General features: G+C 32.3%; 2 protein-coding genes across 13 annotated transcripts; one reads left to right on the forward strand and one right to left on the reverse strand.

Moving 5' to 3' along the window:
• Nucleotides 1-1577: 1577 nt before the first annotated feature.
• LOC118049161 (probable beta-D-xylosidase 7) lies at nt 1578-6271 on the reverse strand. Its single transcript, XM_035059078.2, has 6 exons — nt 5682-6271; nt 5265-5564; nt 4576-4745; nt 4355-4452; nt 2595-3359; nt 1578-2352 (listed from the first exon to the last, which is right to left on the reverse strand). Exons 1-6 carry the CDS (start codon nt 6174-6176, stop codon nt 1763-1765), a joined length of 2418 nt encoding a protein of 805 aa, XP_034914969.1. The 5' UTR covers nt 6177-6271; the 3' UTR covers nt 1578-1762.
• Nucleotides 6272-19388: 13117 nt separating this feature from the next.
• On the forward strand, nt 19389-24274 carry LOC118049162 (uncharacterized WD repeat-containing protein C2A9.03). Of its 12 annotated transcripts, none has more exons than XM_073407421.1 (10): nt 19389-19559; nt 19814-19866; nt 19967-20111; nt 20186-20353; nt 20564-20650; nt 22764-22898; nt 22990-23100; nt 23202-23293; nt 23377-23482; nt 23585-24274. In XM_073407421.1, exons 1-10 carry the CDS (start codon nt 19407-19409, stop codon nt 24083-24085), a joined length of 1551 nt encoding a protein of 516 aa, XP_073263522.1. In that variant the 5' UTR covers nt 19389-19406; the 3' UTR covers nt 24086-24274. The 12 variants fall into 12 exon arrangements, with proteins under 12 accessions (XP_073263522.1, XP_034914971.1, XP_034914972.1 ...); XM_073407424.1 differs by lacking the exon at nt 19389-19559 and adding an exon at nt 19566-19681; XM_035059080.2 differs by lacking the exon at nt 19814-19866 and having other exon boundaries at nt 19416-19681.
• The last annotated feature ends 2925 nt before the right edge of the window (nt 24275-27199 follow it).

A 27199-nucleotide genomic window follows, 5' to 3' on the forward strand; every position in this document is an offset into this window, starting at 1 on the left:
CCAGGAGAGCACATTGAGGGGTCAAATAAAGAAAATGCGTAGCAAAACGACAGAAAAACTGATTGTAAAGATTTTACCTCGAGATCACTGTGTAAGTTTAAGAATTATTTTTTTGCTGTACTATTTTTGGAAAAATACTGGTGATAACGCTGATACTGAGAATCCTTCACGTGCCCCTCTGCAGAATGGGCACTCGGCAGGTTTGCCTTGAAGGCTTCACTAGACAATGAGGGCCTAGAGCTTTCCCACCTTCAACGAGGCCAGCTAGGTATCAGTAGCAGAAACAAAACGATGCACGTGCAAATAAGCACGTAGAAATAGCCGTGAACTAGATAGGGCCCGCGCTCAGCTGCGCCAACCCCCCTTTTTTTTTCTTAAGCGTGAAAAAAATGTTAATGGACATAAGTATTTCTAAAAAAACAGTTTATTAAATTAATTATATTTAATAAGCATGACTAATTTAAATAATACAAAAAAATATATATATATATATATAACACATATACAATAATGATACATAAACCGATAAAAAGAATGTAAAAAAGGCTAAAAAATCCCAGCTTATCTAAATTAGCATGTTAAATCATCGATCTTGTTATGATAACATAGTAATCTTTTTAAAAATAAAATAAATAAAATTATGAAATTTAATTATCAAATAATTCAATGTTGAAAGGAAAAACATAAAAATAATAATTAAAAAGACAATAAAAAAAATATGAGTTAATCTAAGTTGACCTTGTGATTATGGATATATGATTAGGATAACCTCGTAGAAAAAGAAAAAAAACACAAAAATCAATTTTTAATAAATTAGATATTGAATGAAATTTTTTTAAAAAAATCAATTTAAAAAAAGAACTAAAAAAACTAAAGTCAATCCGTGTTAAATTTCAAAACTCATGTATTTGATCATGAGTCCGAGACTATCCTCATAAAAGAGAAAAAAATAACAAAACAAATTTCAAATCATTAAAATGCTAAGAGGTGAAATTGAAAAAAAAAATGCAATCCAAAAAATAATACAAAAAAAAAAACAATATCAAGTAAAAAATAATAAACACTAAATTTGATATAAAAATATTTTGAAATTGAATGACAAGGGATAAAATTTAAAAATAAAATTCAATTAGAAAAATATTAAAAATAAACAACCAATAATGAAAAAAATGAGAACCAAGTTTGAAACTAAATAATTAAAAATTAAAAAAAAAATCAATAAAACAAATATAAATAAAAAAAATATCAATTAAAAAAATAAAAACAAAACAAACCCTTATATTTTGACAAGAAAAAGGGAGAGAAGAAAGGAAGTAAAAAAGATTCATCAGAGCCCAGCCATCGTTCTGCGTGCACACACACTATCTTTTTTAAATGGAAAGAGAAAGGTAAGACGCTTCCAATACTGTCCTGGAAAGCAGCGTTCAGAGGTGAAGAGATGTCACAAGCGCTGTTTGAAGAGCGTGAGCGTTGCCCACGAAGTGGTGTGTGCGAGCTTTTTTAAAATACTATTTATTATATTATTTAAGAGCTTCGACTTTACCGTTCAGTCATACCATAAAGTAGAAACAAGAAAAGAGAGTGAAAATTCAGATACAATTGATGACTATGAAATAGGTAGTAACATTTATCGACATACATCTGAAATATATTATTTTTCTGGGTGTGTGCCTTACCCCTTTCTCTGGGTTCACCGACATGGTACCACCGCCGTCAAACTAGTAAATACTGGCTTTTCAGTTTTGAGAACCCATTCTCCATATCAAATTACAACGGAAATTGGGTACTCGTCACCTTCTACAACCAAGAAATGTCTTCCTTCTTCCATCACCATCAGGCCATCTTCATTAGCTCTACTAAGGTGTTCACAAGGGCTCACTTCAAATTCAATCTCAGCTCTTTCCCCTGCACCTAATACAACACTCTGGAATCCGATCAGCTGTTTCCTTGGCCTGCCATTTCCATGTTTTTCCTGCCTCGAAAATAGTAAAACTGGATGCTTGCCTGCCATCTCTCCGTGGTTCTTCACTCCAATTCTTGCACGGCATTTGTTTTGCTCACAGAACTCCGTGCCCAACTCAGAAATCAATGTGGAACGAACTGAGTCGAAGTCGTTGATTATATGCATTGTTGACGACTGATTTAAGTAGAGTGTGTTTTGGGAGACAGCTGTTAGTTCATAAGAATATTTTGAGTAGCTGATGCCATGACCAAACTCAAAAACACTTCGGCCTTTGTAGAACCTGTATGTACGGCCAGGATAGCCTGAAGAAGCTTCAGGTCGCATCCCCATGTCTGTCATTGGAACTTTCACAAATTCTTGTGGGTACCAAGTCATTGGTAATCTCCCTCCTACATAGCATCATGCACTCATTGTTAGTACCATAAGATGTCGAAAAATAAAGTAAAACTTTCCACCAGCGTGTTTCTCGGAAAAAACCTACCGACCCAAAAAGCAACCGCCTCTTTCTAGGTCTAGTGCCAAAGTAACCATAAGATGTCGAGAAAAAAAATAAAACTTTCCATCACTCATGCATTTGCTGACAAATAAAGAAGCACAGCCTTTCCTTTTGAAACATCGATCATAACTTTACCTGGATTATGATCACCAAACATGATTTCTGCAAGGGCAATGGCACCACCCTCACCAGGATAACCAGCCCACAAAATGCTTCCAATGTTTTTATCGTTCTTGGCAAACGAAATGTCAACAGGACCTCCAGAAAAAAGCACTAGAACAACTGGATTTTTGGCTGCTTTTGCAACAGCGATGATGAGTTCCTGTTGCTTCCCTGGAAGCAACAAATCAGTGCGATCAAGCTCTTCCCTCTCCTGAGTTTGGTCCAGGCCCATCATCAACACTACATGATCTGCTCCTTTTGCTACATCCACTGCCCTGTCAACTGAAGCTGAAGAGCATTGAACTGTATCACAAGCGGGGTGATAAACCGTTTGTTTAATGTAGCTCTGCAATGCTTGCAGCGGGGTCACAAATCTGCATGGAGGGCCTGCATAGTTTCCAAGAAGCATTTGCCCAGAATTGGCATTAGGGCCAATAACAGCCAGAGACTTGGTTTTGGATTTCGAAAGTGGGAGGAGTCTTGCAGAGTTCTTTAAAAGGACAATGCCATTACGGGCAGCTTCAAGAGCTAGTATCTGGTGTTCTTGGGAGCAAACTTGGTCAGGACCAATGTTTCCAAAAAGCTGGCCTTCAGGATGTCCATTGAAAAGGCCTAGCCTCATCCTTACAGAAAAGAGGTTATGAAGGGCCTTGTCAATATCGGATTCAGACAGTTTTTTCTGTTCCACTGCCACTTTGGCATGTTTCAGCAAGTATGATCCGCAGTTAACATCCATGCCTGTACATGTATGTTAGACAAAGTTTAAAGATAAAATATAAAATAAAAGGCTACTTTGGTTTACCTGCTAAAGTCCACCTGATTGAAATGAAACTAAAACTCTTATTGAATGCTAGAAAAGTTAACTATGATCAACATTATTAAACTGATCGAACAGCATCTCTGTTCTACTAAAGGTCAAGGATGTAGTATAAAGAAAATGTTATATGAAAACTATATAAACCCAGTTCCTGGGGCTTCTCCTAGCCTAATAGCTGAAGCATTTAGGCTGAGTGGTTCTTTGACACAAGGAATATCCTGGTCCATTATTCCACAGATATGTAGAATCCACTAATTGTTCTGTAACATACATGTAAGTGAGAACTTCACTACTTTGAGAATGTCGAATCACTTTTCCAACTCATCCTATTGATCCATTTTTATAGAACTGTATTGTTAAAGTAGACACTGTGATAAAGGAGTATCATGAGTCTAGGAGTCATTTTAAGCTTTTACTATTTAGAAGCTCTCAGTCATACAAGTAACATTGTGTTTGGAAAAATAAGTGTCAACGTTTACTAATCAAAGGGATGGCAACACAACACACGAAGTAATTGCTTTCCTGTTCTGTAAAACTTAATTTGCAGTGATTGTATTCAATTATCTAATTGCAGATTGAATACTACATGCCGCATGCGAATTCTATCTTTTTCACATACAGCCAGAAGAGAGAAAGAAGGACCAGATAGCGAGAGAATAGTTAGCATCCAAAACACCTAAGAAAAGTTAACAAGGGTACAATGATAAGAGTGATGGGCCAATTGTCGACTAACATTGACTTCGGTGCACCTACAAGCTCCTTTTTACTGGTGGACCCATAAGATTAAACGGGTCCAGCATCGAATAATTCTTTCCTAGCAGGAGTTAATGTAACCAATACCACAAACCTTAGCCGAACACACAAGCACATGCAACTTTGTGAGATAGGCAAGGAGATCAAGAGGTAGGTCCTGTACCAGCTTTAAGCACATCAACCACAGCATCTTCGGGTGATTTAGCATATCCTTGATCATCATGGATGATGGAAACAGCATCACAGTCTGATGTGATATACCTGATTATTGAAACATTTTGGTAATGACAAAACAATAATTGACACCAATGAACACTTCATATGGAGTGGCGTCCCATTCACAAGAATATGCACTGCAGATGTATGAACTGCTTTAATACATACCCACGAAAACCCCATTGCGCTCTAGCAGTTTTGGAAAGGAGATTGTAGTCGGCACAGCTAGGGACTCCGTTAACTTTATTGTAAGCACACATTATCCCACTGGCTCTCCCCTGCTCAACACAGCTTTTGAATGGTGGTTGATACGTGTCTGCTAAATCTTGCATGGTCACCTGATTTTAAAAAAAATAATAATAATAATCATCATTCACCAACTAGTGCACTACAGTGATAACCAGAAAGTCTTAAGGTGACTTGACTAAGAAAAGAATCAGAGAATGATATATTTTTTATTTTTTGCCTTCAGACATTTTAGCTCAAAACTGATGCAATCCTAGAACCAGGAAATAACCTACAGCAGTAAAAAAAAAAATTGGCTCAGATTATATATTGGAGAAAGGGATTTAGAATAAATTACAACAGATTGAAATTGTAATTTTATGTTTTGGCATTTGCTAATTTCCAAAACCTGAAGTATGTCGGCAAAGCAAATGACCAGATTATCATAATTGCAAAACCCAACAAAGGATATCATCCACCAGTCTAATCTTTTTGAATCAAACAAAAGTTATTATAGAGCACTTGAAACACGGAAGTATCTTTTATTTTAGTTCCAAAAGGGCACAAAATAAAAAACGGAAAGCCAGAACACAAAAAATTGGGTGAAGGCCATTTGGGCAAGACACACTTACGCGAGCATCAAACACGAAGCGATTCATGCCTTTCCAATTATCCAAATCATAAGCAGTAAAATGTTTGCAACAAGCTGAGGCTTGAAGATGCCCTTTAATCTTTCCTCCTTCAAAGGAATCCCCTTGAACCCCTTTCACATATGATGCTGCATATCTCCCTGTCACCAATGGATCCTCCCCGGGTGTCTCTTGTCCTCTCCCCCATCTCGGGTCCCTAAAAATGTTAATATTTGGTGCCCAGAATGTCATACCTGTAGCTTGCCCTGCGTTGTACAGTGCTCTGGCCTCTTTTCCAATCGCCTTCGCACATTCAAAGAAAAAATAACACAATCAAAGTCAAGATATATAGAACTTATGTACTGATATTTTCGCAAGTAGTGATTAAGAAATATTAAGGTTTTGTTAGAGTGTTCTTACCTGACCAATGCGATACCATTGGTAGGCATCAAAAGAAGCAGCAGTGAGGATGACTTGAGGGAAACTAGTGGCGCCTTTAATATTATCGTTGAAATGAATGCCAGGCCCTGCACTGGAAACACCATGTAATGCCTCGGACCACCACTCATAACCCGGGATCCCGAGTCTTGGAATTGGTGGAGCTGAGTTGACGAGTTGAGAAATCTTTTCATCCAACGTGAGCCTAGAGACCAGGTCCCTGGCTCTTTGGTTGATGGGCAATGTGGTTTCACAAAAAGGGAAGGCCTTTGTTGATGGGTTTGACGAGTCGCACGAGAATGGTGGCTGAGTTGAATCAACTCGGAAGACAGATAAAGTGAAGAAGGTAAAGGTGAAGAAACAGAGTTTTTTCGGTCTCATGGTGGGAATATGTAGACGAAACTGTGAAGCGGAAGTGAGAATGCAAAGTAAAGCTGAAGTTGCAAAAGCCACTGAACTGCTGTCTGCTGTGCCCATTTATGTCTTCTTTCTTTCTTTTTTTCTAATAGCCATGGTCATGTCTCAAGTGTGATAACAATGGTTCTGGACCAGGTAAAGAAAGTGAACAGAATCTTGATGGGTAAAATTTATTCAGATTTGATGAGCTGGAGCCCACCGTTAGCCCCTTTCACTCCTGAATTGCCCGAAATCCAAATACTGTATAATTGTGGTTGATTAAAATTTGAAATAGATAAAATGAATAACCATCTATCCTATAAAGTTCATAGGTGGCTCGCTGGACGTTACGAGTCATGATAGTATTTTAAAAACAAATCAGTAAAAATCTAGGATTGATATCATTAATTTAATTTAATTTAATAATATAATATAATTATATAAAAAACAATCAATGACTAGTTAAAAAGACAATTGCTTGTGAGTACAATAAAAAAAATATATCCTTTATATATTTTTAATTATTTTATTTGATAATAAATTAAAATTTAAGTGAGAATATGATTAACTCATAAAAAATAAAGTTCAATTACCAATAAATCAAACAGTGAAGAATAAATTAAAAAAAAAAAATTTTAAAATGAACAAAAAAACTCAACTCGATTTTATATGTGAAGTTCATGGCCCAGTCATAAGAGCGAAATAACCTTATACAAAAAAAAAATGAATAAAATTATAGAAGTTGACTTTCAAGCATACTAAATTATGAGAAAAAAATTAATTAAAAAAACATAAATAAAACTCGAGTTAAATAGAATTAACTCTATTAACTCATGACTCGAAATATTAGATCGAAGTAACTCTATGGGAAGAAAAGTGAAAAAAAATCACAAAGCTCGTAGTTTAATAACCTCATGATGAATGATATATATATATATATATATATATATATACAAAAAAACTAGAAAGCAAATGAAAGCCATATCGAGCTTATCTTTAAAACTTATAACCAGAGTTATGAGATTGGGATTATCCCATGAAAGAAAAACAAAATAAAATTCTTAATCATTCAAATATCAATATATTGAAATTAAAAAAAAAATCAATAAAAATAATTAAAAAACAAAATGAACAACAACTAAGAGAACAAGTACCAAGCATGGTATATAAGTAATTAAAATAAAATAATGAGGGATATAATTGAAAGGTAAAGTAAATTAAGAAATTTTTTTAAAAAATAACAATAAAAAAAGAGCCAAATTGAATACAAAAGTAAAATGAAATAAAAAATAGTTTAATTAAAGAATAAAATTGATATAAATACAAACATAAAATATTTAATTTTTGAAAGGGCATGCATGAAGCACAAGGCACAAAGAAAGAAAAGACAAATGACAGAAAATAGTTTGTCGCAACAACATCGTCGATCTTTCACCAACGTGCACTCTATCACCTAAAAAAGCTTAATACATCGCTCCCAACGCCATTGTAAAAGTCAATGATTGATCGTTGGGCAACACCACATGTTTCAACCATTTTTTGTTTTTAAATAATACTTTGTTTATTAAAATATTAAATTACCCCCGGTCAACTTGACTGTAAATATAAAAATAGGATGGAGACAATAAAAAACCCCTGAACACCAATTCAAATATTGTACCTTTAACTGTAATTTAGTCACTTTATTGTGATTTAAAATGTAAAAAGGTTTTACACACTAGTTTAATTTTTGTTTTGTTTTTAATAGTAATTTAGTTATTGCATTGTCCTTAAAAAATGTGAAATGATCGACTTATCCTCAATCATTATCACAATAATTAATGGACCTTGTGAAAATAATATATAACCCTAATAGCAAATTAAATAATTTTATTATAAAGTTTGGATTGGTAATCATATTGTTTTAGTACATGGTGCGCCAAATTTATGCCTATTGGGGTGTTCATGAGAATTGTGTTTTGTATTATTTTTTTTTTTAGGATATATATCGGTTTTATAATTTTTTTTTTTGATTTTAACTTTTAATACTTGATCTGTTAAAAATAGAGATTCATTTTTTTTTTTCTATGAATTTATCAGAATCTTATAACTCATAACTTTAAAATACCAAATTACCCATAACTCCAAATAAAAATTACAAAAAAAAAAATCATAGAAAAAAACCTAAAATAACTTTACATCCATGGTAAAAATAATTGACATGTATAAAAAAAATATAAAAAAAGTTCCTTAACCAAAAGGAACTTTTTTTAAGGGTCACTTTATAATTACACTGTAGAAAAAAAAACATGAAATTATTAATTAACATCCTTTTCTAATGTAACCACTAATAAGCTGCATGAAAAGGGTTTTTATATCCCTAAACCCAAGCTTGCTCGCCAGGGTCAAAATAATAATTTTACAGTGAAATGCAATGTGCATAATCTATATTAAAACATTGATTTTTCTTTTCATGTAATAAGAAGAGGTGGAAATAAAATTAAATAACGAGAATAATATTCGAGAGAAAAGATATGTTGTTATTGTTCAAGAAATACTAGTTCAGATTATCAATAAAAGGCATTTCACTGTTTGATTTACAAAATCAACAAGACAGGTATTCGAAAGATAAACTATGATGGGTTGGGCCCAGGCATTTTGATTCGTTATGGGCTTGACCCATGTATAGAAATGTATTGTATTTCGACCCGTCTTCTTTTAAGTCTTGAAAATGGGAAAGAAAGATGGATAAGCCCAAGCTTGCCCGAGTTGTTAACAGCAGCAAGCAAGCCAGGGAGTGGTAAACTATGAACTAAATTACAGTCGCAAGCAACCAAACCAAGTATAGAAACTTGTTTTCTTAAGAACAAAACAGAGAGAGAGAGAGAGAGAGAGAGAGATCACTGGAGGCAGTTTTCACTAGAATATAATTTGAAAAGTTAATGTGTAGTTTACAAAACCATCTTATCCACAATATTCTGTTTGCCAGTCGGTATCTTATCTTGTTTCCCAATTCCTTGCAATAAATTATCTTATCTTAATTTACCTAAATCGCACTTGTATCCTTCAACACCATGGGATGCTGGTGATTACTATGGGACAAATTAAATAAAACAAAGTGCTTAGAGCAAGTAATCTCTTGTTTGTATCGGATAAAATAGGTTATCTCTCTCTCTCTCTCTCTGAATCTGTAAAAAATAGCTAATTGGAAATTCAATAGACTTGTACAGTTAATTGGTTGAAAGCAACTCCTTTGATGTTTGAATATCGAATACATTGAAAAAACTTCTATATATAATTTTTTTATAGGAAATAAAAATATATAACTCATGATAGAGCATGGTTAACCTAACTAGTAAAATCTATAATGCAATTTCGGTTTTTAAAACATTTTTTTTTTCAAACACCTAATATATAAATAATTTCAATTCTATTGAAAGGTCACCCAACATTCTATCGTTTTTTTTTTTTTTTAACCCGGAGTGTCTGGGCCAGCTTGCACGCATTACAGCTAATCCCCAGGTTCACTGAACATCCTGCAAGTCCAGTGAGCAAGTAAGGCACCGCGAGGGTAACAGACATACATAAGTAAGGCTTGAATCTTGGTGTGAAAAAAAAAACAAGTTCTTTCAACTACTAGGCCACAACCCGTGTAACATTTTATCTCTTTTAAAACAACTATTGGAGGGCGTTTTGTTGTTAACATTTACCAACCCCCCTGTTTTAATAATGATACATGTCAGTTACTGTTACGTATGGACAGTACGTGTCGTGAAAATTAACAAGTGTTGGATATGCAAACCATATATTTTCTTTAAAAAATAAAATAAACTCCACATAAGATTTAAAGGGACTAATTTTAATTTAGCCACTTGACCCAGTTCAATTGGATGATTTGTCGATTATCTTTTAGAGATGTCGATAAATTAATTAACGTATTTTATAACGATTGTAATTTATGCTCTTTAAAGAAATGTTATCCAAAGTAGAATCCAAATCACTGAATAAAATTGTTGTATTTTTATCGGGAGGATACCATTGAAAGTGCCATGAATTTGCGAAGACAAAGAATTTCTAAGTATTTATTTTTATTTAAAGGTGTGGTTTAAAATGTTTTTTAAAATATCTTTACTTGAAAAGATATTAAAATAATATATTTTTTTATTTTTTAAAAATTATTTTTTATATTAATACATTAAAATAATTTGAAAATACTAAAAAAATATTAATTTAAAGAAAAAAAAATATATACATATATTTTATTTTTTAAAAAAAAAATATGATAAAAATTATAAATGTATCACTTCGTCGACTTTGAGTTAATAAAATATTTTCTTGGTTAGCCGATGCTTTTCTTTTTTCAAGTTTCTGTCCTTTTTTATCTATCTTATTAGAAAATACTTTATAGGCTACAGAAAATGATATTTTATCCATAGTCTCTTGTTAAAAAACATCAACACGTGTTGCGTCGATAGAATGGTTGCACAACAAAGTATTTAGACAGCATCGAGGAGGATAAGAATAGTTATCCAGGTTACTTTTTTGTTAAAATATCGCTTTTTTTTTTTTTAATTTTGAGTTGAAAGTGACATGTATATATATAATATATTGAGTTGAAAGTGACATATAGAGGGGGGTGTCCAAAATTAATTTTGAAGAAAAAAAATATTGTATATCTAGAGTGTGTTTAATATTGTATTTTGAAAATATTTTTTAAAAAAATTTAAATTTTTTATTATTTTAAATTAATAGTTTTTTATGTTTTCACATGATTTCGATGTAATGATATTAAAATAATTTATTTAAAAAATAAAAAATATATTATTTTAATATATTTAAAATATATATAATTTAAAAAATAACCACTATTAAACTCTCAAATACACTCTTAAACACTACTATGCTGAATCTTGTCCAGTACGGGTATGTAATTTGATTGTGGGTTCGTTCGTATATTTGAAGACAGTTTAATATTAGCTGGGCAGCTCATTAAATTAGAGAAGACAGCTTGCAAGACAAAAGAATACATATTTTTGTTACCGTCCGTGCTCTATCTCTCGCTTGAAAAAACAAAAAGAAAAGAAAAGCCAGTTGCGCCAAGATTTCTTTCAAGACTCGATAGCCAAGAGGGCGTAATAGAAGAATACTGTCAGGTAGTGATTTTTTTTAAAAAAATTATTTTAAAATATATTAAAATAATATTTTTTTAAAAAAATAAAATGATTTTTAACATTAACATATCAAAATAATTTAAAAATATAAAAATATTAACCATTGATTATAGTGAAGTGAAGCAATCATCACAATCTAATTAAGACATAAACCTAAAATTTATTTTTTAAAAGATAACATATCAAATAATGCATTATCATAAAAATAGTCAAAATTATTATAAAAAAAAAAAAAAAAAGAAAGAGAAAAGGATAAGGCCTACACACGGGTCTCCAGTTTCAAGGCCAGTTACACAAACCTTTAATTTTTTTTTAGATAATAAGACGGATAACATGCTGATTTTAAAAAAAATACATCGCTTATCATACTTGGATTCCAGCCATCGCAGTGGCTGAAAAATCAGGTAACTGTTTTTTATTTTAGAAGCCCATTTTCAACTCAAAACACTTAGAAATCATCCTAGTCACCTTTTTAAACCAGTCCTTAATCTCAAAAAATTGGTCAAAACCCCAAATTAACCTGGAAATAAATTTCATTGCAACCTCAAATCTAGATTTTTCTATGCACTTTTAAGGTAAAAAAACACCTCAGTCAAACTTTCCTCATCACATGAAACTATTTGAAACAAATATCTAACATTTTAGTGTTAAAAATGAAGTTTAGTATCAAAATGTAATTGTTCAAAATACAAAGGACCAGTCGCCTTATAACAAAAAAAATATGGGGACAAAAATGTACTTTACAAATAAATTTTAATTCACCACCCATGTCACCCTTGTTTTGCGCTTTAGCCCCCTGACTTTCAATTTAATTCCTGGCCACAAAAGAAATTCAATTAAGTTCTAATTTGGGTTCAATTGCGCTAAAACAAAGTTTGAGTACCAAATTATTTTTTTTAAAAAAATCTCACTATTACAATCCAATCCCTGGTGAAATGTGAAACAGTGTTTTAAGACTCGAACCTGGCCCGGCGGGTTGATCCGGGACCCGGTCGCCCCGGGCACGGAACCGGTCCGGGTGGAGGCCAAGACCCGCTTCGGAATTGGCCCGGTCCACCCGGTCAATTTTTTTTTTTATTTTCCCTGTCATTAAACGACGCCGTTTAATGACATCTAAAATCCTAAAACGCTGAAGTGGCTGAACACTGAAGACAGAAGAAGAACGAAGCACTTAACCTAATCTGTCTCACCCGAATTGAACGGAGTAGAAGAAGAAGGAAGCAACTAACCATTGATCTCTGCGAAAAAGGTTTGAATCTCCTTCTTTCACTCTCTGTTTTGTTTATTCTTGACCGTTTTCTCATTTCTGGGTTCTAGCATCAATTTCAGTTTCAAGTTTCAAGTTTCAAGTTTCAACCCGATTCAAGTTCATACTTCTTTCACTCGCTGCCATCGATTTTGCAGAAGAAGAAACCTCGGCCCTCAGGTATGTTTCTCCAACCCGATTGCTGCTACAATGTCTGTATTTTCTTCTACCAGTGACCTCTGTTTCTCCAACCCGATTGTTGCTACAGTGTCTGTATTTTCTTCTACCAGTGACCTCTGTTTCTATAGCCCGATTTCTGCATCAATTATATTCGTCTGTGTTGTTTGTTTGCATGATGAACTGTTATCATGATTTTGTTTGATGAACTCTCTGCCGATTCATTGTTCGTTCACTTGTTTGATGTTGTCAGTGGACTTATGGTGTTGCCAGTGGTTTGACAGTGAATGATGTTATGGTTTGCCAATGGTTCGTTCTCTGTTTTTAATTATTCACTCTCGGATTGTTGAGCTGAGAAATGAGAATTATTGGCCATTAGAAGGAACAAATGACTATTAGAATTGATGCAGAAATGTTAGAATGCTCTCAGATTAGAAATGTTAGAATTGATGCAGAAATGTAAGATTAGAAATGAACTGAGAAATGAGAAATGAACTGAGAAGTGTTTTTTTTTTTTATATATATATACAGTTTTTTTTGGTTAACCCGGGTCAACCCATCTAACCCATGACCCGATTATTTGACCGGATCGGGTTTCAAAACTATGATGTGAAAGGAGAAACAGTAAAAATATACACAGTAAAACAGCCACGTGTTTTATATTACAGGTAATAATGTTATTCCCTTCGCAAGACCAGCTCTCAAACAATCAATTGATAGATCTCTCGCTTTTTGAGAATGATCGAGGTATGAAATTAGAGTTGTGATAGGAACACGTGTAGTAGTTTGAAGATTGGTTTAGGTTAAAACAAACGGGGGCCCGTCCGTCTAGGCCTCTTTCACGGAATTTGCTGTCATCCAATCGGTCACATATAGGCAAAGAGGTTGATCATCAAAACAGACGGAGACTGAATACATGGATGATGGATCCATATAATATTTTTTTTTTTTTTTTTTTTAACGGAGGACCAATAGAATTCAGCCAAAGTTGGCCGTGACCCAAAAAACAAAAGCATCAATCAAATGGTGTACACACTCATCGATGGGATTCTAGCCCCACAATGTTCTTTGGCATCTAGTCACTGTACCTCGTGTATTGTCTGAGCATAGATACTAACTTAATTATGATTGGTGGACTATCTTACTTACAGCGACTTATATTTTCGTTACATTTCACATGAAGCGTGTAACTCTTCTAGAAAAAAAATGTTTTTATTTTTTAATTATTTTTATTTATTAATGTTAAAAATATATTTTTTTAAAAAAATAATATTGCAATACATTTACATGCAAAATACATTTTAAAAAATAATTGATAGCATAATAACAAACTAGCTTAAGAAGAAGAAGAAGATGAAGCAAAGCGTGTACATATAGAAAAAGAGAACCCACCAGGCACGGTCCATGTCAAAACAAACTAACAAAGTAAAATCACGACCCTGTTGCAAAAGCTTGGCAGCAAGAGCATCCGAGTATCATGTAGCCGTTTCTAGAAAAAAAATAATTGTAGATGAAAAAGTTAAAAGAAAAGTAAGGAGAATTAATGAATTATTGCTGCATGTCAAGCATATCAGACTCTACAGCTCTCTGTCCTTCTTTTTTTGGCGCCACGCCTTTGTTAAAAATTTAATTATTTTTTATATTTTTCATGTGTTAACATGAAAAATAAATTTAAAAAAAAAAAATTAATATTATTTTAATATATATTTTTTTTAAAAAAAATATTCTGAACAAAACAAAAACTGAACATGTGCTTTCGTGTGGCACTTTGCTTCTGGGTCGTCCATGAAATTGGACGTGGAAGGTTAGCTAGGATGTAACTGCCTCCACGTCAATAGAAAGGGTCCGTTATACTATAGGTTCACAATATTTTAAATATTTTTTAAAATACTTATTGATTAAAAATATATTAAGATAATAATTATTTTTTTATTTTATAGAATTTATTTTTAATACCGGTATATTAAAAGCATCTAAAAATATTAAAACAAAAAAATCAATTTTTTTCTTAAAATATTCACTATATCACCGAATAATCAAATACGGCCTTGAACTCATTTGATAAGAGTTGGAACAGAATAACTGGATCGTTGGACAAGAGGCGGTGCCTTGGGGGAGAGAACATTGCCTTTTCTATATCCTATGGAGTAAATTTATCGCGCATGGGAGAATCACAGTGAAAGCTTTTTAAGATTCTGATATCTGTGATATATAGAAGGATGTTCGCTGGCTGAATCTCATTTGTACATAACAAATACAACCAAGAAAACGATAGGTAAAGTGGACGAGTTTGCTGTCGTTTTTATCTGATAAACCTAATTCACGAAAAGGAAATTCCAAAGCAAGAAAGAGATATAGATGCTCTCCTGCTTGTCTTCTTTCCGCTGTTTTTGTGGATTCGGTCTCGGATGGAAAATGGATCTTAAGTGGGGAATGACAGAAACTGGTAAGATTACTCAGCTGATCATGATTTGTGATTTAAGCTTTGAAATATATATATATTTTAATTAACGTGATTATCCAGATCAGTTTGTATGTATATTTTGATTAATCTTTAAATTCTGAAATTAATAATTATATAAATTTTTAATAATTATTAATTATTAATCATAAACCTTAAATCTTAAAATAAAACAAACTTAATTTTAAATTTTTACTGCTGAAATACCGACTAAATAGTTAAAAATTACCAAGCTTTACCCCTGCTCGAGGCCTGCGGCAAAGAGATCCTATGGTATCCCTACCTTTTTGTTCTTTGTATGGAAAACAAGAGATTTAAGCCGATTCGTGTTTCGCGCGGGGGGGGGGGGTTTTCAAATTGAATTTCTGCCTGTTTGTTTTTATATTTTTAAAAATTTTATTTTTTTATATTTTTTTATTTCAAATTAATATTTTAAAATTATTTTAAAAAAACTAATTTAAAAAAAAATTATTTAATATTTTTCTAAATAAAATATTCTATAAAAAATAACCACAATTAAAATTAGTTACGAGACAAAATTTCTCATATCTCCTCTACGAGGTGGGCCATTTTTATTAGTTTTATCAGACCTCGATCCTAAGCCTAGGTCACGTATGTGAGAGTTGATTTGCGTCAGCTCAACATTTTACCTTTTTTTTAAATGAAAAGGCTTGATATTGTATTAATAAACCTGCTTCTTCTTCTTCTTTTTCCACTTGCCTCATCTTAAATGGATTACCAGAATTTTTTTTTCGCTTACCTATTTTTAATAAAAAAAAGCTTGATAAATTGTTAGTTTTTTTGTTCTTTTAATTTTACAGAGAGAGCATGTGATCATGCATGATTTAGCGCCGGAATCGTTCATCTATACTCGGGCCCCTATGTTTATGTAGAGAAGATTTCATGTTAATTTTATACATAAAAAATATTCAGACATTGTATTATAGACTCTATGATTAATGCATGTATTTAATAAAATAAAATAAAAGGTATGTGATCCTATGAATCGTAAAAATAATTGCTAATATTAGCTAGGTATTTAAATGGAAAGTTGGAAGTATATGAAGACATTTGATTTTATAACGTGGGATGCTTTTTAATTTTTTTTATTTGATTTATTGATAATAAAAATGAATTTTTCATGAGAAGAATAATAATTTAAATTATATAGAAAATTATAATTGATAATATAAATCCTCCTTTTGTTATTGATGTGTTTTTTAGCAGATTTTTTTTCACTGTATTGTTTATTGCATAGAAGCTATATACAATTAAAATCAATATAAAAAAATTTAACGATTTGAAATGAGTATATGCGAGATATCTTTTTAATTAAAACATCTTCCCCTTGTTTATTATTTTCACCAAATTTTCTTTAATCACAGGTATTGTTTTTTTTAAAAAAACTTATAATATTTTTAAAAGAAAATCTTAATAAACAATATTGAACTAATAATTTTTATGGGAATTTATTAAAGGATATAACAATTATGAACCTGATAAAAAATACATGAAATCTAAAAAAATAGATATTTCATCTATATTTATAAATTTATACACATCAGATTCATATATAATTATTTAAAAAATTATTGTTAATATTATCATAAAAGATGCTATAATTATTTGGAAATAATTGCATAGCATGATAATTATCTAAACATCATTCAAATATTTTATCTTTAAAAAATATAATTATAAAATACAAGAAAAAAAATAATGAAATAAAGAATTAAAGGGTCAAGCGAGCACGGGTTAAAAGAATGGTTCCGCGTGTTTAGTCCATGTAAAAACCCAGTGCAACTATTTCTTTTTCCTTAAAGGGAGGATAATTTTGTTGATTCTAATTTATTTATTTTAAATAAGTGATTAGAAAATTAAGGATTGGGACCTTAAAAACCCAGATTCCAACCATTTTTTTATCCAACAACTTGAATAAAAAAACATAGAAACCTCCATAATCTCCTTTTTAACAATAAAACACATTCCTAAAAATTTAGAATAAAATCAAATAAAAAAATTACAATATTTGATCTGCTTTTTCCGACACCATTCAAAGTGAAAACCACCTTTGTTATGTTTATTTCTCAAAGCCGAGTCCATGAACACCAACTTCCTTCCTACAAACCACCTTTATTAAGTTATTGGTGGTTTGAATCCAGTCACTCAATATATTTCTTTCTCCTCAAAGTTTTATGGTAACATGATATTTCATTTCTCAAGATTAATTAGGAACCGAAACATGAAATAAACGAAATTAAAGACCTAAAGAAAAAATCCATGAAGAAAAGGGATCATATGTAAAAAAAGTTAAAATTTAAAGGATCATGTGTAGATTTATACACCTCTCGAACAACAAACATGGAAGAATGATGTCAATTTTTGTCAATTTTAATTTTAGTTTTTATTCTTTTAGTTTGCTCTTTGTGGTTGTTAAAAATCTTATAGTAAAATTGATTCCTCGTTTAATCCCGAAACAATATTTGATGCTTCATACATGCAATAACATGTAATATGAAGAGAATGAAAAAAATCTAGTACAATCACAATAAAGCTTTTAACACGAGAAAAAATAACATAAAAAAAAACAATAAACACAAATAACATAAGATTATGATGAATATGATCATTATACAAAAATTCTAATTCAAAATTCTATTATTAAATATTTTTCTCAAGTATTTTTTTATAAGAAATTTATAACTCCTTAAATAAATCTAAAAATCAACCAAAAACAAATCAAGAAGCTTGAAAATAAAAGAAATGTAATAAAAGTCCTAAATAAACTAGAAAAAAACTATCAAGTATAATATTAAAAAAATAACTATAAATAAAGAAAAATAATTTTTCATAAACCATCTTGCTTCAATTTTTAAGGACTGGGTTGAAAGAATAAAAATTGGATGACCGCATTGAAACAAAGATAAATTTTTAGAGGGATCAATGAGGGAAATTTGCCCCGTGAATAGTGTTATGAATATTGAAACCTGAGAAGAAGAACTACATAATAAAACATCAACCTCTTATGGTGTTTTGGATAAAAAATATGATTAAGATAGTATAAATTTTTTCTTCTTAGTTTTACACGATGACTCTACCTTTCAAGGAGTAAAGAGTGAGATATCTTTGAAAAAGAGAAGAAAGAAGACTTTTTTTTAATAAAAAGGGGTGAATGCTGGGTAAGTTAGCAGAAGCGTGCTGCGCTTTCTTTCCGATCGTAACAAAAATTGCTTAGTTTCTTTGCAATAATCAGTCCAAGAAGAGTTTCATTACAGTAACCAGGATTCGTTTGAAATTTGTTATGAAAGACGAATAGCTAGTTTGGTAAATTGATTATAATTATTTTTTAAATAATTTTTGTGTTTAAATATATATTTTTTTATTTTTTAAAAATTATTTTTGATATTAACACATCAAAATGATTTAAAAACACTAAAAATATATTAATTTAAAATTAATAAAAAATAAACAAAATTATTTTTTTAAAAAAATATTTTCAAAATACAAAATTAAATAGGCCGAAAATGACATAATCTTAGCAGTAAATGTGAAACCTTGCCATAGATTTTCTTCCCTATTTTTAAAACAATAAAAGAATCTCTGAACTTGCCAGATACATTGCACCGTAGAATTACAGCTCATCACTGTACGTTCGGGGAACTTCTACACAAAAGTGACAGTTAATTTCTGAAAAACATCAACCTCTTTTTCCCTGTATGAAGAAAAATAGAGAAATAAAAAAAATTAAGAGAAATTAAATTAAAAGTTAAAAGTTAATTAAAGAAAGACGGTTTGAGTGTATCCTTCAAACGAGCACCTTTGTGGGCTTCCAAGTGACTGTTTGTAAGTTGCATTTTAAAAAATATATTTATTTTTAAAAAAATATTGAATTTATAATTTTTTAATAATTTTAATAAATTAATATAATTTTTAAAAAATATATTTTAATATATTTCTAAATATACCGTGTACTGCACACCCCTTAAATGCGTGTTTAGGAGTGGTTCCTGTTGCTTTTTTAAAGTGCTTTTCATTTAAAAAAGTATGCAAATAATATTTTTTTATTTTTAAAAAATTATTTTTGAAATTAATATATCAAAATAATTAAAAATATCAAAAATATATTAATTTAAAATAACTTTTTTTAATTTTTTTAAAAAATTATTTTTCCACCACAATACTAAACAAATAAACATACGAGGTCCCCGCCAGTGGGTCCGAAATCACCATTATAAGTACCATGTCAGGGTCCGCTGTTCTGGCAGCTCTCGCTCTAGATGCTTCCTTCCTTCCTTCCTTCCTGCAACAGAAACCGTTTTCTTTTTCCTCTGAAAACACTCAGCTCTCTCTCTCTTCTGGAATCCCAAATCCAACGCCTTCTTTTCCCCAAGATTACCTCTGTTATTTTTCTGCTCGTTTCTCAGGAAACAGTTAAGATAACTTATTTAACGTTCTCATTTGCGTTTTATCTTTCGCTTCCTACCCTTTCCTCTCTTTAAGGTCTACCAAAATTCGGATTATCTTGCTGCTTGTGTTTGCGCGTTTGGTTAATGTAACGATGAAAACCTCTTTCATTTACCATTATTTTTACTCTATTTTTGTTTCTTTAAATTATATATATACACAATTTTTTTTTAACTCTTAGTTTAGTTAATCACGCTTGATGCAAACATCGTATAATCAGTTATATACCAAATTGCAAAGTTGCTGGAGACCGACCTTTGTATTTCTTAAAAGGTTCTGGAGAATCATTAAGTTTAATTAGGTCCTTAATTTTTTTTTAGTTTCAAATTATTTATTTACTGATCGATTGAATTACGGTTTTCTGGTATTGTAGGATAATGGATCACTTCCACAACAACGATCTCGAGTACGTAGTTGATGATCCTTTTGGAGACGATTTATTCAGAGAAGATGAGCCTCAAAGAAACGACGATTTGGATGACGTCGTGGACTCCGAATTTGAAGATGACTTCGAATCGGTACGTTTGCTCTTGTTTTTATATAGTTTTTGGTGTATGAAAGAAGAGATTGATGGTGAGGGATGGTGTTGCAGAGTAAGCCACAGACTGATACATCTGCTGTAGAGGCAAGAAACGGCAAGGATATACAGGGAATACCCTGGGAGAGGCTTAATTTTACTAGAGATAAGTATCGTGAGACGCGTTTAAAGCAGTATAAGAATTACGAGAACCTCTCGCTTCCTCGCTTCGAGCTTGATAAGGTCTGTTTGCTAGAATTCTTAGCTAGCTTGTATTGTTTACTCGGTATTGATCTAAACAGGGACTGTTCACTGCTATTTTATGTTCTGGTTTTTTCGGTAAAAGAGGAAGTGATTAGATTATTAAAGCTGAATGGAAGATGAACATGTTATTTTATTTTCTCGAGCAAAAACTTAATAAGAGAATTGCTGATTAGTATATTTAATTGACAGGAATGCTTGGAAGTAGAGAAGGGACAGACTTTTTATGACTTTCAGTACAACACAAGGCTTGTCAAATCCACAATCGTTCATTTTCAGGTAGAGGCTGATGTACTTTACACTCGCCTATTTAATTGATTTCATGTTTCATCAACAAAATTAGTTTCATCTTTTTTGGCGAATTCATCGCATTGTTTCAGTGCTGAGTTTCTCATTTCTTTGTTCTAAAAAATTATTTAAAGTGGAGTTCTTTGATTTTTTTCTACTTCATACAAGTGCATTTTTTCATAGTTAGAAGTCTTGATGCATAAGAACTTCACATTCTCATTGCCCAAGCCCTCCATATTTCATATATTGCAAGTTTATAAAACTGCTGCACATCATGAGATCCATGCTTAATGCATCTTCAGTAGATCAACACAACTCACCACCCCATATTTAAACTGATCTCCTCTAACAGATGGTTCAAGCATCGATTATTGCAAAATCATTATAGTTTTGCAGGTGTTGTGATTATATTATATCCTTTATGGATATCTTTATATGCGATAATAGCTCTGTGTGCCTGAATTTGTCAGAGGTATGGAGTTTAAAATTGATCAACTTTATGCTAGGTTTAGCATTTCTCTAATTATTTGGGATGCTCTCAACTTATGAACAACCATCGACCAAGTCCTCTGCAGGCCTACAGGATGGTGATTAAATCTTTTCTGAATTTGAAAGTATATTTTTTGGAAATTAATGTGAGAAAAATTTCCTCGTTCTTTAACATAACTTCAGCTTCCAGAAATATTTGAATCCCCCCCCCAACTATATAGCACCAAGTTGGGGGTCATGTTTACTAATACTCTTTGCTGCAGATTTTTGAAGGATACTTACTTTGTACATCCACTGGTTAACAGTTTCTCAAATTTTAATAAAATTGAAATATCAATTTTATAAGGTACAATTTTGAATGTGTGCCAGATAGTTCTCTACAGTTGCCATGATTGGATATTGATGCATAGCACCTATGGTCTGAAATGGAATTCCTGATTTTCTTTTGTGATTGCTAAATACACGAATGCTTCAAATAACAAACAAAGTTGAGACTGTACATGACTTTTTTACATCATAGATGCTCACATAGTCTCAGACACATTCTATGCATCTGTGATCATGGATCCATCAACCCTCATATGTTTTTAAGAGTCATAAGCTAGTATCAATAATGATTCCTGTGCTAGATATTACTAGAGTAAAATGAATATATACATTACCTTTGCATGTTTGCTAACTCTACAAGAGCTGAAAACTTTTCGAAAGTATGAAAGTACGGCAGTTAGCTCTAATTGTAGTGGAATAGAGTTTTTTATTTCCGTTTATGATTCCTGTAGACCATCTATCTGCTGGATGTTCTTGCTTTATATTATTGGTTGAGCCTTTCATAGCACATGCTACTTGGTGCTTATCATGATGTGCATGTCTGGCCTTCTATGGTCTGTTGACCTGTGATTTATGTGCACTCATTGCAATATCTCATAGATTGTATGTTCTTTGAGTTGTTGAATATATCGTATGGCTTAACCAATCTGTGGCATTTAGGACGGTTATCTCTCTTTATTTCAGCCTTTTAAGCAGGGTGGAAGTTATATCTGAGCAGCTGGCGCAGTTAAAGTACGTTTTTTATATGGTATGATAGGAAAATATCTGAGCATTTAAGAGGCCTCCTCTGTACAAATTCCTGTAGTTTATCTACCCTGTATCAAGCTCAAGGGGCCAAATTAACGCAAAATTTGCATTTCTGCATGTGGCATTCTATTAATGCATTCCCAAGCCTTTTGTAGCTTGTACACTTCTCTCATGTTTAATTAGCTCCATGCTCCTTTCCTGTTATTTACTGCTCATGCATCTATATTACAATTTCTTCTTGTGTTCACTAAATTTTTGTTTCCACATGTACTTCACTACAAAAGCCTCATTCTAAAACTGCCTACAATTATTATACAATATAAACATCAGTCAATGGCCTAATTGTTTTTAATGGTGCAGATTGAGCAACTATATGTATGTAGCATAATATTTGCTTCAAATTTTCATGCTTGAAAGACCTGCTCTGATTTTAGCTCTTGATTTTGTTTTTTTTATTTTTCCAACAGGAGTTTTGAATATTCTAATCGGAGGAATTTTGTTATTAATGTTCTGGTCTTCTGTTTGTCTTTGCATTGTGCAGCTGAGGAATCTGCTGTGGGCAACATCAAAACATGATGTGTATCTTATGCAAAATTACTCGGTTATGCATTGGTCATCACTACTGCGGCATGGCAAAGAAGTACTCAATGTGGCTAAACCAATTGCTCCGACCTGGGTATGACCTTGGGATCCTGGTTCAACATGACTACCATAATTTAGTCTTGCACTTGATTCTTGTCTGAAGCATTTCCTGTTCTTTTTTACAGCAACGCCCAGGATTGTTGTCTAAGTCACTCTCCAGAGTGCAGATAAGCACTATGGCTGTTAAGGAGAACTTGATGGTGGCAGGCGGTTTCCAAGGAGAACTTATTTGCATGGTATCGAAGTGGCTGGATGAGTATATGTGCTTCTTTTGAACCTTTGACTTGAGATTTTTTGTTTCTCACGTGTCTTCTTATCTGTTCTTTCATTTGGTCAGTATTTGAATCAACCTGGAGTTGCATTCTGCACAAAAATAACAACAGGTGAAAATGCCATAACCAATGCAGTGGATGTATATCATAACCACAAGTGAGGAACTAGTCAATACAAAAAGTTTGAAAGCCATTTTCTTTCCCCAAGGAGACAGCTAACATGACTCGTGTTTTTTGCAGTGGCGCAATGAGGATTATGGTTGCCAATAACGATGCTCAAGTCAGAGTATTTGATGCTGAAACGTTTGCCTCGCTGAATACTTTCTCCTTTAATTGGTCTGTAAATGTGAGTGCCTTCCACCAGAAACTGCCTGAGAGTTCTTAATTCTTTTCTGGTTTTAAATATTTATGACATGCTCACACTGCTCCTTAAAATTGTTCATCTCAGAACACCTCTGTTAGCCCAGATGGTAAGCTGCTTGCAGTGCTTGGGGACAGTGCTGAATGCTTGATTGCCGATGCCAATTCAGGGAAAGTGACCAGCAGCCTCAAAGGGCATCTGGATTATTCCTTTGCATCTGCCTGGCACCCTAACGGACAGGTTTTGGCCACCGGAAACCAAGACACTACGTGCAGGCTGTGGGATATAAGGAATCTGACCCAGTCCCTTGCAGTATTAAAAGGGAATATGGGGGCAATAAGAGGTCTAAAGTTCACCTCAGGTGGTCGCTTTTTGGCAATGGCTGAGCCTGCGGACTTCGTTCATGTTTTTGATACACAATCTGATTACGTCAAATGCCAGGAGATAGATATATTTGGGGAGATAGCTGGCATTTCCTTCAGCCCCGATACAGAAGCTCTTTTTGTTGGTATTGCTGACCGTACTTACGGTAGCATGATAGAGTTCAACAGGAGGCATTGCAATTTTTATTTGGACTCGATATTCTAGTGCGCACCTTTGTACATATTAAGGTTAATTTTTAGTGTGTTTGAGCTTGTTTGTCTTCGAAGTTCACGCCCTTGTTTATTTGGGGTTGCGGAATTTCCTGTCAAATCAGAGCATCGATTTCTTAAGAGTATCTATATTCATGGTTGTCAAAATCGTGGGATCATTTATACAATTTTATAAGCTAATATCTATCTAGAAAAATCGTGTAAAATTACTAAACTCGGTGTAAAATTATAATTTTGCACCCGGGTTTCAGATTTTGCACCTTTCTTTATTCTATCTGCCGGGAACTCCTCTCTCTTCTGTGTTAGGTTTAAAAAAGGGGAGAGAGGTGAATGAGAAGGAAAGAAAAATATGGCTGACATGCTTCCACGTCCCCTCAAAACAGAAAATGTTAAAAAAAACCTTCATTATGGTTTTTATTTTTTATTTATTTTATTTGTTTGAAAACTAACTTCTATAATTTATTTTTTTCAATAAGTTTTCTAGAGTTATTGTAATTTCATGGATTTAATTTTTTTTTTTTATTTCAACCATCATTATAGGATATATTGAAAATGGAGCTTTGTATTTTTTTTATTTGTTTTTTATAAAATTTTCTCAATATCATGATTCAAATCGTCAGTTTAAAAGCTTAGCCTAGGTTGAGTTGGAATTTTTAATATTTTTTTTTTCAATTTCTTATTTAAACATTAGGTTGGTTGAAAAATAAAAATTTTATATATTTTTTTTTTATTTTCTATGGGGCTATTCCAATGTTATGTCATGGGTTGTGAGTTTGGTAGGTTAACCTGGATTGACTCGTATAATTTTTTAATTCTTTTTTATATATTTTTTGAATTTTTTCCTTTAATTTTGAGTTAATTAGGAATTAGTCTTTATAATTTGTTTTGATTTTTTATATATATGGTCATCACAGTCTCATGACTTAGATCACAAGTTTAATGGGTTAACCCGATTTGATGCAATATGTCATTGTTTCAATATTTAAAAACAAATTTCATCCAATATATCATTATATCAAATGCCATATTTCATACCATAAACATTGTTGCTTAAAGAATACCCTTAAGCTTGCCGAAGAAGGTAGTATTGACAATTATCAATAAGATTCCTAAATACACTCCTCGTTTGGGTTTAAAGAAGAAACAATATTATCTGCGACATATGCCCTGTAAACTAGAAAATATCCCTACACCTTTTTAACAGAAGTTATTGAACTACTATAACCTTTCATTTTCCAATCATTTCTCCAATTGTTTACTGACATTGGTTTGCCTGGAAAAATATCACTGAATAGATTTCATGTCCTTCTCTTATAAAAAAGTATAGAACCATGCCACCCCTATCTTACGTGCATAAGAGCTAGACAAGCTAAAGCAAAACTTAAAGCAAATCAACATATAGGACTTGACCCTTAAATCTCAAATATTTATCAAAAACTACCAGATTCATTCACCCATTTAAGTGTAATTGGCTCACACACAAGTTGCAGTAGAAAAATATATCTCTAACAAAACCAAATAAGGATAGAGAGTGCCTTAACTTAAATTACATAGATGTTGTGATTTTAAAATTTTCAATTGCTACCTTAGTGTTTTCATGGGAAAATGAAATCTTAGCTGTATACTTGCTTTTATGTTTACAATTAGTTGAGTAATAACTCAAATGTTTGCAGTATTTCTATATAGGTATAGGGGCTAAGATTAAGGTTGGCTAGTTTGGTGTCTAAAGAATAGATACCCTCATCACCTCGATAAGGAGACCCAACTCCTATACTTTTACTTGCAAGATGGGAAGATTTAGGTCCACAACTTCCATTAGCAAAGGTACTAACTTCGGTCTCTTTTACCAAAAAAAAAAATCTTTAATCCAGCTAGGCATTTAAAACCAACCAAAAATTCAAGAAAAGAAGAGTAAGATTCCTCATTTGTCTTTGCACACTAAAGGTTCACCTGTAAATAATTTAAAAGAAAGGACATGATGTTAAAAAAGATGGGGGTACTGGCTACTTATAGTAATGATCATGCCGACAATCATTATCATGATGAAATGGTTCTAGAAGAACCATATGAAATAGTGAAGGGGTGGACCAAGATTCCTAACATAACCATTATTATGATGGAAGACTAAGATTTTCTATCATAAGTGTGCATAATGATATGAAAGATGTCCCAAAATTCTTGATATAGCCATATACTTTTACTCCTATAGATGTCGGGCATTAGTGCTATAATGTAACTAGCATTCACATGCTAATAGTACATTCACACCTGCTATTAATATATTTAAATATGTCATGTTTTGTTTGATGTTTCTACTCCTTGCATTTAAATTTTTGATAAATTAGTTTTTTTTTAAAATAATTGTTGAAAATTTACTTGGGAGCAAATGATGATATAAATACTAAAAAAAAGTTTTGCTAGTGTGCTTCGGGCAAAGCTCAATCTAGCCTTGCCAAGCTCAGGTGGGTTAAGGACTAACCAAGCCTAATAGGGTTTGGTTTTTGCTCAACCACCATTTTTTCTCTCTTCTTTTATTTTTATCACTCATCTCATATATTTATAACCTATCACGTCAAGTTGTACAAGCTACAACTTCATTTATACTTCAACTAGAATTACCAACTTTCAGGGTGAGTTATTGGTGACATGGGTAGCTATACTATAATGGGGTAAGTTGTTATATAGTAGAATTGTTACATTACCATGTAAGCAACTTCAATTTTTTTTTCTAGGGTAAGCTATATATTCTCAAGTTTGGAGGAACAAAAAGTGTTTTGTTTTTAATCTCAACACATGAAAAGTATATCTCTGTATCCACTTCTCTAACACAATATCCTCCTGAAAAACCCTAAACTAACTATGAGAATGACTAAAAAAATACACCTCATCAACATAGCAGAACTTGAACCGTCTGGCTCTCTGTGGATTATAGTTGGTCCCTTGAAGCGATGAACCACTGAATATTTGCGTCTGTTTAAACAGTGCAAGCCTCCTATACTCACTGTGCTTGAAATCAACATCTAATGAGCCCAACAATTTGGGCCCATGTAGATTTTAGACCTATGATTCTGGAGGCCCACAACAAAGCAGATGGAGGCCTATGCCTTTA

The sequence above is a fragment of the Populus alba genome, chromosome 2 (genome assembly GCF_005239225.2).
Source record: "Populus alba chromosome 2, ASM523922v2, whole genome shotgun sequence".
In the NCBI taxonomy this organism is placed as follows: Eukaryota; Viridiplantae; Streptophyta; class Magnoliopsida; order Malpighiales; family Salicaceae; genus Populus; species Populus alba.

Coding starts and splice junctions, on each gene's coding strand:
- LOC118049161 (XM_035059078.2), bottom strand. CDS start 6,176: ATGGGCACAGCAGACAGCAGTTCAGTGGCTTTTGCAACTTCAGCTTTA. Junction 5,565..5,681: donor AATGGTATCGCATTGGTCAG/GTAAGAACACTC, acceptor GAATGTGCGAAG/GCGATTGGAAAAGAGGCCAG. Junction 3,360..4,354: donor GGTTGATGTGCTTAAAGCTG/GTACAGGACCTA, acceptor ATACATGTACAG/GCATGGATGTTAACTGCGGA.
- LOC118049162 (XM_073407421.1), top strand. CDS start 19,407: ATGCTTCCTTCCTTCCTTCCTTCCTGCAACAGAAACCGTTTTCTTTTT. Junction 20,651..22,763: donor CCACAATCGTTCATTTTCAG/GTAGAGGCTGAT, acceptor TGCATTGTGCAG/CTGAGGAATCTGCTGTGGGC. Junction 23,101..23,201: donor AAGGAGAACTTATTTGCATG/GTATCGAAGTGG, acceptor TCATTTGGTCAG/TATTTGAATCAACCTGGAGT.